Consider the following 12056-nt stretch of genomic DNA (forward strand, 5'->3'; position numbering starts at 1 on the left):
ACCTTGTAAGTTCACAGCTCTTTAAAAAGACATAAAAAAAACAAACTTCTTGAAATCACAAATGAAGCATTCACGTATCATATATATATGCATACATCTTCAACCGCGTATCCGGGATCAGGCCGTGGTGTCAACAGCTCCAGCAGGTAATCCCAAACTTCCCTTTCCTGGGAAACATTAACCACCTCTGACTGGGGGATCCTGAGGCATTCCCAGGTCAGTGTGGAGTCCTGGGTCTTCCTCTGGGGCTCCTCCCAGCTGGACGTGCCTGGAACACCTCCCTAGGGAGGCGCTCAGGGGGCATCCTTAACAGATGGCTGAACCACCTCAGTTGCGCTATATAAATACAGTCCATTTACCATTTATCTCTCAGGGAGACACCAGCCACCCTCCTAAAGAAACCCATTTCCTCTGCCTGTATCCGCAATCTAGTTCTTTAGGTCATGACCCAACCCTCATGACCATAGGTGGGAGTAGGAACAAAGACTGAACAGTAGATTGAGAGCTTCTCCTTTTGGCTCAGCTCCCTTTTCGACACAACAGTACGATAGAGCGAATGCAACACTGCCCCTGCTGCATCGATTTTCCGGCCGATCTCACGCTCCATTGTCCCCTCACTCGTGAACAAGACCCCAAGGTACTTGAAGTCCTTCACTTGGGGCAAGACCGCATTTGCTCCCTGGAGTAAGCAATCCGTCGGTTTCCTGCTGAGAACCATGGTCTCACATTTAGAGGTGCTGATCCTCATCCCAGCCGCTTCACACTTGGCTGCAAACTGATCCAGTGAGTGTTGGAGGTCACAGGCTGATGAAGTCAACAGGACCACATCATCTGCAAAAAGCAGTAATGAGACCCAGAGCCCACCAAAGTGAAGACCCTCCTCACTCTGACCACACCTCGATATCCTGTCCATGAATACCACAAATAAGATTGGTGACAAGGTGCAGCCCTGGCAGAGGCCAACCCCCACCAAAAACAAGTGACTTACTGCCGTGCACCCGAACACAGCTCTTGCTTTGTGAGTACAGAGACTGGTTGGCCCCCTCACTCCATACTCCTGCAGCACCTCCCACAGTATCTCCCGGGGTACCGATCATACACCTTCTCCAAGTCCAACAACAAAACACATGTAGACTGGATGGGCATACTCCCAGGCTCCCTCCAGGATCCTTGTGAGAGTGAAGAGCTGTTCGGTTGTTCCATGGCCAGGAAGGAACCTGCATTTATCCTCTTCAATCAGAGGTTTGACTATCGGCTGAACCCTCCTTCCCAGAATTCTGGAGTAGACTTTACCAAGGAGGCTGAGTGGTGTGATACCGCTGTAATTGGCACACACTCTCTGGTCCCTTTTGTAAAGTATGGGGACCATCACTCCATTTTGTCACTCATTTGGCACTGTCCCAGAACTCAGAACTGCTGTTCGGTGCATACGCACAAACAACAGTCAGAGTGCCCCCACCCCCACCCCCACAACTCAAAGACACAGGGAGGAGACCCTCTTATCTACCAGGGAAAATGCCAATGTTGGAGCACTCTGCCGGGGAATCATGAGTATCCCCAAACCTGCACAGCGCCTCACATCCTGAGCAACTCCAGAGAAGACTAAGGTCCAACCCCTATAATGGAGAGGGGTTCTGGAGCTGAGGCTGTGCATGCAGCGAGGCCCACCAGATTTAACTGGTAGAGCTCCACCTCCCGCACAAGCTCCAGCTCCTTCCCCCACAGCAAGGTGATGTTCCATGCCCCCAGAGCTAACATCTGCTGCTCTGGTCTCCTGAGGCCCTCGACTTTCACTGCCATCTATGGGACAGCACACCCGACCCCAGCGGTTGTCGAGCTGTGCCAGTCGCAAGCCCATCCAGCAGGTATTCACTGATGGGCTCTCTGTCCAGGCCTGGCTCCAGATGCAGGCCCCGGGCTTCCTCCAGGCCAGGTCCCGTTTCCTCTGCATTTTTTTTATGTAGTCTTTGTGAACCATTCTTAGTCTGGCCCTTCGCCTGAGACCAATTTGCCATGGCAGACTCTATCAAGAGAATGAAAACCTCTCCACCATGATAAGGTGATAGTTCATGTGTCATATTCCTGCATAACACTAGGTGGCAACAATAACTCCTAATATAACAACCAAACAAGAATTGAAAGTCAGTCGGTGAGATTCAATTTACATTCCTGGTGAAAAATGTTGCATCTTCATTTTGTCATCACAGTTACTTCTCAACATAACTTTAACAAGCTCACCACAAGAATCAGCATAAAATATTCTTCAATTCTTAAATCGCAGAATAAATAAGCAATTATGTATAATTTCAGTTGTCTCAGAATCCTTTGCTTTGCCGGGAGGTGAACTCCTCCTCCTGATGAGTGCGACTGGCATGAAGCAAATTGTTTCTCTGCTGCAAGTTTATTTTAAAATGGCTCATTTTAATCTTGCTTATCAAATACCATCAAGAGAGGAGTTACAATTGCCCAAAAGCAAAGAATTATTACTCTTATTCTTATGATAACAGTGACGTTTACTGTGTACCAACTGCTGGAAAAATATTAAAATATCAGGAAATTCAAGTGGCATCAACATTTCACATTTTCAAGTTTAAGAATTCTGTTGAAAAAAATTATTTTATGTCAAATTATACATTTTTCATCGAGAGACTTGCCATTTGATACATATTTTATGCATTTCATGGCTGTTGCCATGGCTAAACAACAGTTGAAAGAGCCACATGCCTATCAATTCAAATATTCTGTTCATCTACTGCAAAATTCCAGTGAAGGACTTTGAAATTTGAAGTCCTCCCAGAAATTATGCCTTGTGGAAAAAAGGAAGTGACACTTTAGCCCAGAGGCTATCTTGTGGCTGTGTTGGTTCTACTCAGAATTATGTTGTAAAATCAAATAAAAGGCATTTACTCTATTTTCTCCAGAGAAGGTTTCCATTCCACAGACATACATATTTGTCCATTTTGGTGAGAAATATCTTTTATTGTATAAAACATCACAAATTCTACTTATCGGGTGTTGGACCCGCCCATGGGCCACCCCGGTTTTAAGGGGTCACCAAAATCATTGAATTCAGAATATCAGTTCAGTCTCTGATTAATCCATTCATGAATTCAGACAAGAATGTTTAAAAAACTGTTTCAAATGAAAGTCGCTGGAGCCGCTCTTAAATTCCACCCAAAGTGCTGTTTTACTACTTTAATTATTAAATGGTACATTCAGTGGAATTTGTGGATTTTCTTGTTATAATACAATAGATTACTGGAGAATATTATATTTTATTGATGTTCCCACTTTATCTTAACTAATTAATTTGTGTATTAAAGCCTTAAGAAAAGGTGTTTTAAGTGGAGGAGAAAATATTGGAAAGATGAGAAAAAGAGTCTCACAGGACAGACAAAACAGGCAAATTGAATGTGGAACAAAAAATTCTTATATCCACTTTGTTATCCAATCAAATCTCCTAAAATTATTGTCTTTTTATTCCATTAATGCAAAGCATGTCCCTCACTAAACACTATTATTCATTCATGCTGTAAAACTTAATTACAAGTCTTCATCTGTGTCAACAGTGCAGGCCAACGCAAACACCACGGTACAACCACGAGCTGCCACTCCAACACACCACGCAAAAATACCAGCATCCTTTGCTGAGTGCTCTCATACCTTGGTGACACTCAGGGCAACAGTGATCCTCCTGGGTGATGGCGAGAGTCCCTAACGGGCAGGTGGGGCAGGAACGCAAGTAACAAGTCACCTGGGCATCGCGGCATTCACACTCACGGCAGCTGCCATCGCTCCATCGGGCCAGGTTCTGGAAGAGAGAGAATCCATTTCTATACCGTGGAAAAATGGAACCAGAGAGGGAAGCTTTTTCAAAACATGATTGTGGAAAAGACATTTCCAACAGCTGGTGAGAATGTTGAAAAGAACTGAGGACTTTAACTGAAACACAATTAAAGAGGGGGGAATCAACAATCAGAACGTGTCGACTTCTAAAAAAGAAGCCTGATCCCCACTTTGATGTTTGCAAAGAAGAATGAGTGAGAGAATGAGAGAATCTGAGTAAAAATAACATCACTCGCAAAACATCAATCAATCAACTTCAATCAACTTTTTTCTTGTATAGCGCCAAATCACAACAAACAGTTGCCCCAAGGCGCTCCACATTGCAAGGCAAGGCCATACAATAATTATGAAACACAGTCTACGTCTAAAGCAACATAACCAAGGGATGGTCCAGGGTCACCCGATCCAGCCCTAACTATAAGCCTTAGCGAAAAGGAAAGTTTTAAGCCTAATCTTAAAAGTAGAGAGGGTATCTGTCTCCCTGATCTGAATTGGGAGATTCATCATGGTGAACATCATGGTAAGAAGAGAAAAAGTTTCAGAACTAACAGACTTCTGCCAAATAAAGTTAACAGCAACTGAAAGCACAACAACAGGGACACAGACTTAACATCTACACATCACAAACATTACAACTGTTTGAAGCAGTGAACGACTAGAGATCCATCAGCAAGCTCAGAAAAATGATACCCATTTAGTGGCAGTAAACCTGTAGTGAATTAACAAACTGGTCACCCTCTGTATTAAAGAGCCCGACAGGGCCGTCAGTCCAGTGATCTGACCTTGATGATGTCAGACTGCAATTATTTTCATTCTGGTAGATCTTCACATCTTCTACCATTGTCTGAAGTTTCACTTGAATCCATAAACCTGTTTAGGAGGCGGTTAGTATGCTTGTTTCCAGAGAAGAAGGTTCCTGGTTCAAGTCCACCCCTGCACATTCTCCTTATAATATCGAGTTGCGTCTGGAAGGACATCCGGGACAAAACTTGTGCCAAACCAACAGGCCGATCCAGCTCAGATCTGCTGTGGTGATCTACAAGTGCAGCCAGGGGAGAAGCCGAAGGGACTTACTTATTGTTACACTCTTTATATTATTTGTTGCATAATTTGTTTGGTGCTAGCTTGTCAGCACCTTGACATTGCACCTAATGTTAGCATGAGCTGAGTGCCTACAATGTGAGCAGCATAATTTAAAGTGTTAAAAAATATGTATACTTGTGGTGGCTGAGGACCACCGTAAAGCACTGATTCACAACGGATTTATTCGTTCATATCTTGAAACCCTTCAGTGTCAATAATGCAAGGCTAACAGGCTAATGCTAGGGTGAAAATGTGATAGCATCACACTATACATAACATGATGTTAAAGGGTGTCACGTAACATGATATTAACAGGCTAACATTAGCGCAAACTAAGTGCCACCAATATGAGCAAATATCAAATCAAATCAAATCAATGTTATTTATATAGCGCCAAATCACAACAAACAGTTGCCCCAAGGCGCTTTATATTGTAAGGCAAGGCCATACAATAATTACGGAAAAACCCAAACGGTCAAAACGACCCCCTGTGAGCAAGCACTTGGCGACAGTGGGAAGGAAAAACTCCCTTTTAACAGGAAGAAACCTCCAGCAGAACCAGGCTCAGGGAGGGGCAGTCTTCTGCTGGGACTGGTTGGGGGTGAGGGGAGAAAATCAGGAAAAAGACATGCTGTGCAGGGGAGCAGAGAGCAAAAAGAGAAAGAAACACTCAGTGCATCATGGGAATCCCCCGGAAGTCTAAGTCTATAGCAGCATAACTAAGGGATGGTTCAGGGTCACCCGATCCAGCCCTAACTATAAGTTTTAGCAAAAAGGAAAGTTTTAAGCCTAATCTTAAAAGTAGAGAGGGTGTCTGTCTCCCTGATCTGAATTGGGAGCTGGTTCCACAGGAGAGGAGCCCTTCTAGTCCCTGCTAGTACTCTAGCTGCAGCATTTTGAATTAACTGAAGGCTTTTCAGGGAACTTTTAGGACAACCTGATAATAATGAATTACAATAGTCCAGCCTAGAGGAAATAAATGCATGAATTACTTTTTCAGCATCACTCTGAGACAAGACCTTTCTAATTTTAGAGATATTGCGCAAATGCAAAAAAGCAGTCCTACATATTTGTTTAATATGCGCATTGAATGACATATCCTGATCAAAAATGACTCCAAGATTTCTCACAGTATTACTAGAGGTCAGGGTAATGCCATCCAGAGTAAGGATCTGGTTAGACACCATGTTTCTAAGATTTGTGGGGCCAAGTACAATAACTTCAGTTTTATCTGAGTTTAAAAGCAGGAAATTAGAGGTCATCCATGTCTTTATGTCTGTAAGACAATCCTGCAGTTTAGCTAATTGGTGTGTGTCCTCTGGCTTCATGGATAGATAAAGCTGGGTATCATCTGCTTAACAATGAAAATTTAAGCAATGCCGTCTAATAATATTGCCTAAGGGAAACATGTATAAAGTGAATAAAATTGGTCCTAGCACAGAACCTTGTGGAACTCCATAATTAGCCTTAGTCTGTGAAGAAGGTTCCCCATTTACATGAACAAATTGTAATCTATTAGATAAATATGATTCAAACCACCGCAGCGCAGTGCCTTTAATACCTATAGCATGCTCTAATCTCTGTAATAAAATTTTATGGTCAACAGTATCAAAAGCAGCACTGAGGTCTAACAGAACAAGCACAGAGATGAGTCCACTGTCTGAGGCCATAGGAAGATCATTTGTAACCTTCACTAATGCTGTTTCTGTACTATGATGAATTCTAAAACCTGACTGAAACTACTCAAATAGACCATTCCTCTGCAGATGATCAGTTAGCTGTTTTACAACTACCCTTTCAAGAATTTTTGAGAGAAAAGGAAGGTTGGAGATTGGCCTATAATTAGCTAAGATAGCTGGGTCAAGTGATGGCTTTTTTAAGTAATAGTTTAATTACTGCCACCTTAAAAGCCATGTTGATGGTTTGGAGGAAGTAACTAATGAAAATAACTCAGACAGAACAATCTGAGAGAAAGAGTCTAACCAAATACCGGCATCACTGAAAGCAGCCAAAAATAACGATACGTCTTTGGGATGGTTATGAGTAATTTTTTCTCTAATAGTTAAAATTTTATTAGCAAAGAAAGTCATGAAGTCATTACTAGTTAAAATTAAAGGAATACTTGGCTCAATAGAGCTCTGACTCTTTGTCAGCCTGGCTACAGTGCTGAAAAGAAACCTGGGGTTGTTCTTATTTTCTTCAATTAGTGATGAGTAGTAAGATGTCCTAGCTTTATGGAGGGCTTTTTTATAGAGCAACAGACTCTTTTTCCAGGCTAAGTGAAGATCTTCTAAATTAGTGAGACGCCATTTCCTCTCCAACTTACGGGTTATCTGCTTTAAGCTGCGAGTTTGTGAGTTATACCACAGAGTCAGGCACTTCTGATTTAAAGCTCTCTTTTTCAGAGGAGCTACAGCATCCAAAGTTGTCTTCAATGAGGATGTAAAACTATTGACGAGATACTCTATCTCACTTACAGAGTTTAGGTAGCTACTCTGCACTGTGTTGGTATATGGCATTAGAGAACATAAAGAAGGAATCATATCCTTAAACCTAGTTACAGCGCTTTCTGAAAGACTTCTAGTGTAATGAAAGTTATTCCCCACTGCTGGGTAGTCCATCAGAGTAAATGTAAATGTTATTAAGAAATGATCAGACAGAAGGCAGTTTTCAGGGAATACTGTTAAGTCTTCAATTTCCATACCATAAGTCAGAACAAGGTCTAAGATATGATTAAAGTGGTGGGTGGACTCATTTACATTTTGAGCAAAGCCAATTGAGTCTAATAATAGATTAAATGCAGTGTTGAGGCTGTCATTCTCAGCATCTGTGTGGATGTTAAAATCGCCCACTATAATTATCTTATCTGAGCTAAGCACTAAGTCAGACAAAAGGTCTGAAAATTCACAGAGAAACTCATAGTAACGACCAGGTGGACGATAGATAATAACAAATAAAACTGGTTTTTGGGACTTCCAATTTGGATGGACAAGACTAAGAGTCAAGCTTTCAAATGAATTAAAGCTCTGTCTGGGTTTTTGATTAATTAATAAGCTGGAGTGGAAGATTGCTGCTAATCCTCTGCCTCGGCCCGTGCTACGAGCGTTCTGGCAGTTAATGTGACTCGGGGGTGTTGACTCATTTAAACTAACATATTCATCCTGCTGTAACCAGGTTTCTGTAAGGCAGAATAAATCAATATGTTGATCAATTATTATATCATTTACTAATAGGGACTTAGAAGAGAGAGACCTAATGCTTAATAGACCACATTTAACTGTTTTAGTCTGTGGTGCAGTTGAAGGTGCTATATTATTTTTTCTTTTTGAATTTTTATGCTTAAATAGATTTTTACTGGTTATTGGTGGTCTGGGAGCAGGCACCGTCTCTACGGGGATGGGGTAATGAGGGGATGGCAGGGGGAGAGAAGCTGCAGAGAGGTGTGTAAGACTACAACTCTGCTTCCTGGTCCCAACCCTAGATAGTCACGGTTTGGAGGATTTAAGAAAATTGGCCAGATTTCTAGAAATGAGAGCTGCTCCATCCAAAGTGGGATGGATGCCGTCTCTCCTAACAAGACCAGGTTTTCCCCAGAAGCTTTGCCAATTATCTATGAAGCCCACCTCATTTTTTGGACACCACTCAGACAGCCAGCAATTCAAGGAGAACATGCGGCTAAACATGTCACTCCCGGTCCGATTGGGGAGGGCCCAGAGAAAACTACAGAGTCCAACATTGTTTTTGCAAAGTTACACACCGATTCAACGTTAATTTTAGTGACCTCCGATTGGCGTAACCGGGTGTCATTACTGCCGACGTGAATTACAATCTTACCAAATTTACGCTTAGCCTTAGCCAGCAGTTTCAAATTTCCTTCAATGTCACCTGCTCTGGCCCCCGGAAGACAATTGACTATGGCTGCTGGTGTCGCTAACTTTACATTTCTCAAAACAGAGTCGCTAATAACCAGAGTTTGATCCTTGGTGGGTGTGTCGCCGAGTGGGGAAAAACGGTTAGAAATGTGAACGGGTTGGCGGTGTACATGGGGCTTCTGTTTAGGGCTACGCTTCCTCCTCACAGTCACCCAGTTGGCCTGCTTTCCCTGCTGCTCGGGATCTGCTGGAAGGGAACTAACATCATGCCGCTTACATCAGTGGTCTTTGATCACTCATTTATTAAGTTTACAGTTTCGCTGCCGTGTTTAGTGGAACAACAACCTTATATATCACTACGGCGATGCATCAACTCCTCAAAAAAGGCTGAACTCGAAGCTAGACTGCCTGATGTCTTAGCTTCACATTTGGCAAATACCCACTCAGTAGAAAGTCTTGTGGATAGTTTAAACTCAGTGCTCAAAACTACACTCTACACAAAACTACACGATTGCACCACCTGTGTTAAAACCATGCTCCCCCAAAACACCGTCACCTTGGTTCAATGATTACCTGCGTGACCTCAAGCATAAGGCTAGAGATCAAGAACGGAAATGGCATAGTTCAAAATTAGAAGTATTCCACCTTGTGTGCTGTGATGCTATCTTAGACTATAAGCATGCATTACTGGCTACAAAGCGGACTTACTACTCTGATTTGATTAACAAAAACAAGCATAACTCAAAGTTCTTGTTCAGCATGGTGGCAACACTTATTCATGGACAACCACCTGTAAGTCACTCTCCTTTTACAACACAAGACTTCCTGGATTACTTTGAGAAGAAAATATAAGACATTAGGTTAAACATATCCCAGCATGCCTTAACCTGGCCACTACACCCTGCTATTGAAGTGGGCACCATTACTGAGGTATTACCTAGATGTACAGAATTTGAGAGTATCTCTCTAGGCATGCTGACAAAACTCGTAAAGTGAACAAAAAGCACAACCTGTTTATCTGATCCCATACCAACAAAACTAAGGACTAACTAAGGACCTAAGGACTACATTACACCCATTGTGGCATCCATTCACTGGCTTCCTGTCCCAGTGAGATCTGATTTTAAGGTTGTGCTACTAGTCTCTAAAATTGTTCACGGACTGGCACCTCCCTACTTAGCTGACCTAATTAAACCTTACGTACCGGCCCGGGCTTTGTGTTTTCAGGGTGCAGGACTACTTTGTGTCCATTGGGGGAATAAGAAGTCTGCAGGTCCTACAGCTTTCTCTTAACTCACTCGATGCCATTGACTCTAAAACACATCTTTTCCGATAGTAACGCCCCGCGCCAAAGACACGTCATTGAGCCAATTTCTTTTCTTCTCTTTTCTTTTCTTGTGGTATGTTTGTTGTTGACATGGACATAGAACTCAATTTTCTATGGGTCTTGAAAAAACACTGAAATGCTGAAGAAATCCTGGCACTGGGATGTTCTGAACTTTGAAAATGGCTGGCACTCAATGAGTTAACCTGCCCCTGTTCTGTGGAATGATCTCCCTGCATCAATAAAACAGTCAGATTCTGTGGAAACTTTCAAGTCCAGACTTAAGACGCACTTATTTTCCCGTTCGTATGGCTAGCATACTGGCATAGTATAGTTCTACGCTTTTCACTCTTTTAATTCATTTTATTAGGAAATGGAGTGTGCCGCGGCCTCAACTTTACCTAAATTCTGGGTGTTTTAGTGAAGCTTAGGGCTAGTGGCCGGTGATCACCTTAGTATTTCCTGTTTTTCTTGTTGTTTAATGCTGACAAAATATACTGTATTTCTCATCTTTCTGATGCCTGATTCTGTTTTTTCTCTCTGTTTATTTAAGGTGCAGCTCCATCCAGAGATGGGTGTGGTATTTGTGCTGGAGACCCTCCTGTCCTGTGCATCAACAACATTTCCTGTATATTTGTTTTGTGAATTGATAGTAGAGAAGCTTGAATCTTGGACTGGACTGGGTTGCTTGACGCGAGGACGTTTTGCTTCAAATCGCAGAAGCTTCCTCAGCTAAAATTCTTGCTCTGGTGGTCTGACTTCTGTCTTGACTCTTGTAGAGAAGAATAATCAAGAAGTCACAAAAGCTGGAGTTTTAAACCTAACCAGACCCCTCCTACCGAGAGGCAGACTGTTATAGGCTGGTGACTAACAATAGCTCTAATTAGCACCTATTGTGCTCTAGTTAGCACCCTCCTAATGACAGGGCAGCTGTCCCTCTCCTGATGGCTCCCTTGACGACTCTGCTGATGACGTGAATGACTCATTACCATGAACAAAAGACTGAAACTGCTTTGACCTGAGTACCCCATTGTAAACAGGAGATAAAGCGTGTCTCACAAAGAATGCCTCCTTGACCCCTCTCTCAAACCATTTCTTCTCTCTGGCTAATATTTTAACTTCTTTGTCCTCAATCGTGTGGTTAGTGTCTTTAAGGTGGAGATGAACTGCAGACTGAGGTCCACTGGTGCCCTCTCTGCGGTGCTGGTATAGCCTTTTGTGTAAAGGTTGCTTAGTCTCACCTATGTAGTGTTCGTTATAGTTTTCCTGACATCTGATAGAATACACTACATTGCTCTGTTTGTAACTAGGGATCCTGTCCTTAGGGTGAACTAATTTCTGTCTCAAGGTGTTAACCGGTTTAAAGTAAACTGGGATTTTGTGCTGTCTGAAGATCCTCTGTAGTTTTCCCCTACTCCTGCTAAATAAGGGAGAGACACTCCTCTTCTTCTTGTCTCCGTCTCCTGTCTATCTGGTCTCTTTGTTCTCTGGGACTTCTGCACTTTGTCCAGGGACCATCGTGGGTACCCACATACTGTGAGGACTTTCCGGACAAGTTGTTGTTCTTTAGCCCTTCCCTCTGCAGTTGTGGGCACCTGTAGGGCTCTGTGTTGAAGCGTCCTGATCACCCCGAGCTTGTGTTCAAGGGGGTGGTTTGAGCCAAAGAGCAGATATTGGTCAGTGTGAGTTGGTTTTCTGTAAACCCCTGTCTGGAGCTGCCTGTTCTCTCCAATCGTAACATCACAGTCCAAGAAGGCTAAATGGTTGTTTCTGGCATCCTCACATGTGAACTTGATATTGGCGTCCACCGAGTTGATGTGTTCTGTAAAGTCCTCAACTTCCTGTTGCTTGATTTTAACCCATGTGTCATCAACATATCTGAACCAGTGACTGCGAGAGATGCCCGTGAAAGACGTCAAGGCTGTCTTCTC

General features: G+C 42.8%; 1 protein-coding gene across 1 annotated transcript in view; it reads right to left on the reverse strand.

Annotated features, from left to right (window-relative positions):
• The window catches only part of fras1 (Fraser extracellular matrix complex subunit 1), a 786018-nt gene that overhangs the window by 548853 nt on the left and 225109 nt on the right, over positions 1–12056 (reverse strand). The window contains exon 11 of the mRNA XM_034171199.1: positions 3664–3811. Within this exon, the coding sequence (XP_034027090.1) occupies positions 3664–3811 (148 nt within the window). The remainder of the gene's footprint in view (positions 1–3663; positions 3812–12056) is intronic.

The sequence above is a fragment of the Thalassophryne amazonica genome, chromosome 5 (assembly GCF_902500255.1).
Source record: "Thalassophryne amazonica chromosome 5, fThaAma1.1, whole genome shotgun sequence".
NCBI lineage: Eukaryota > Metazoa > Chordata > Actinopteri > Batrachoidiformes > Batrachoididae > Thalassophryne > Thalassophryne amazonica.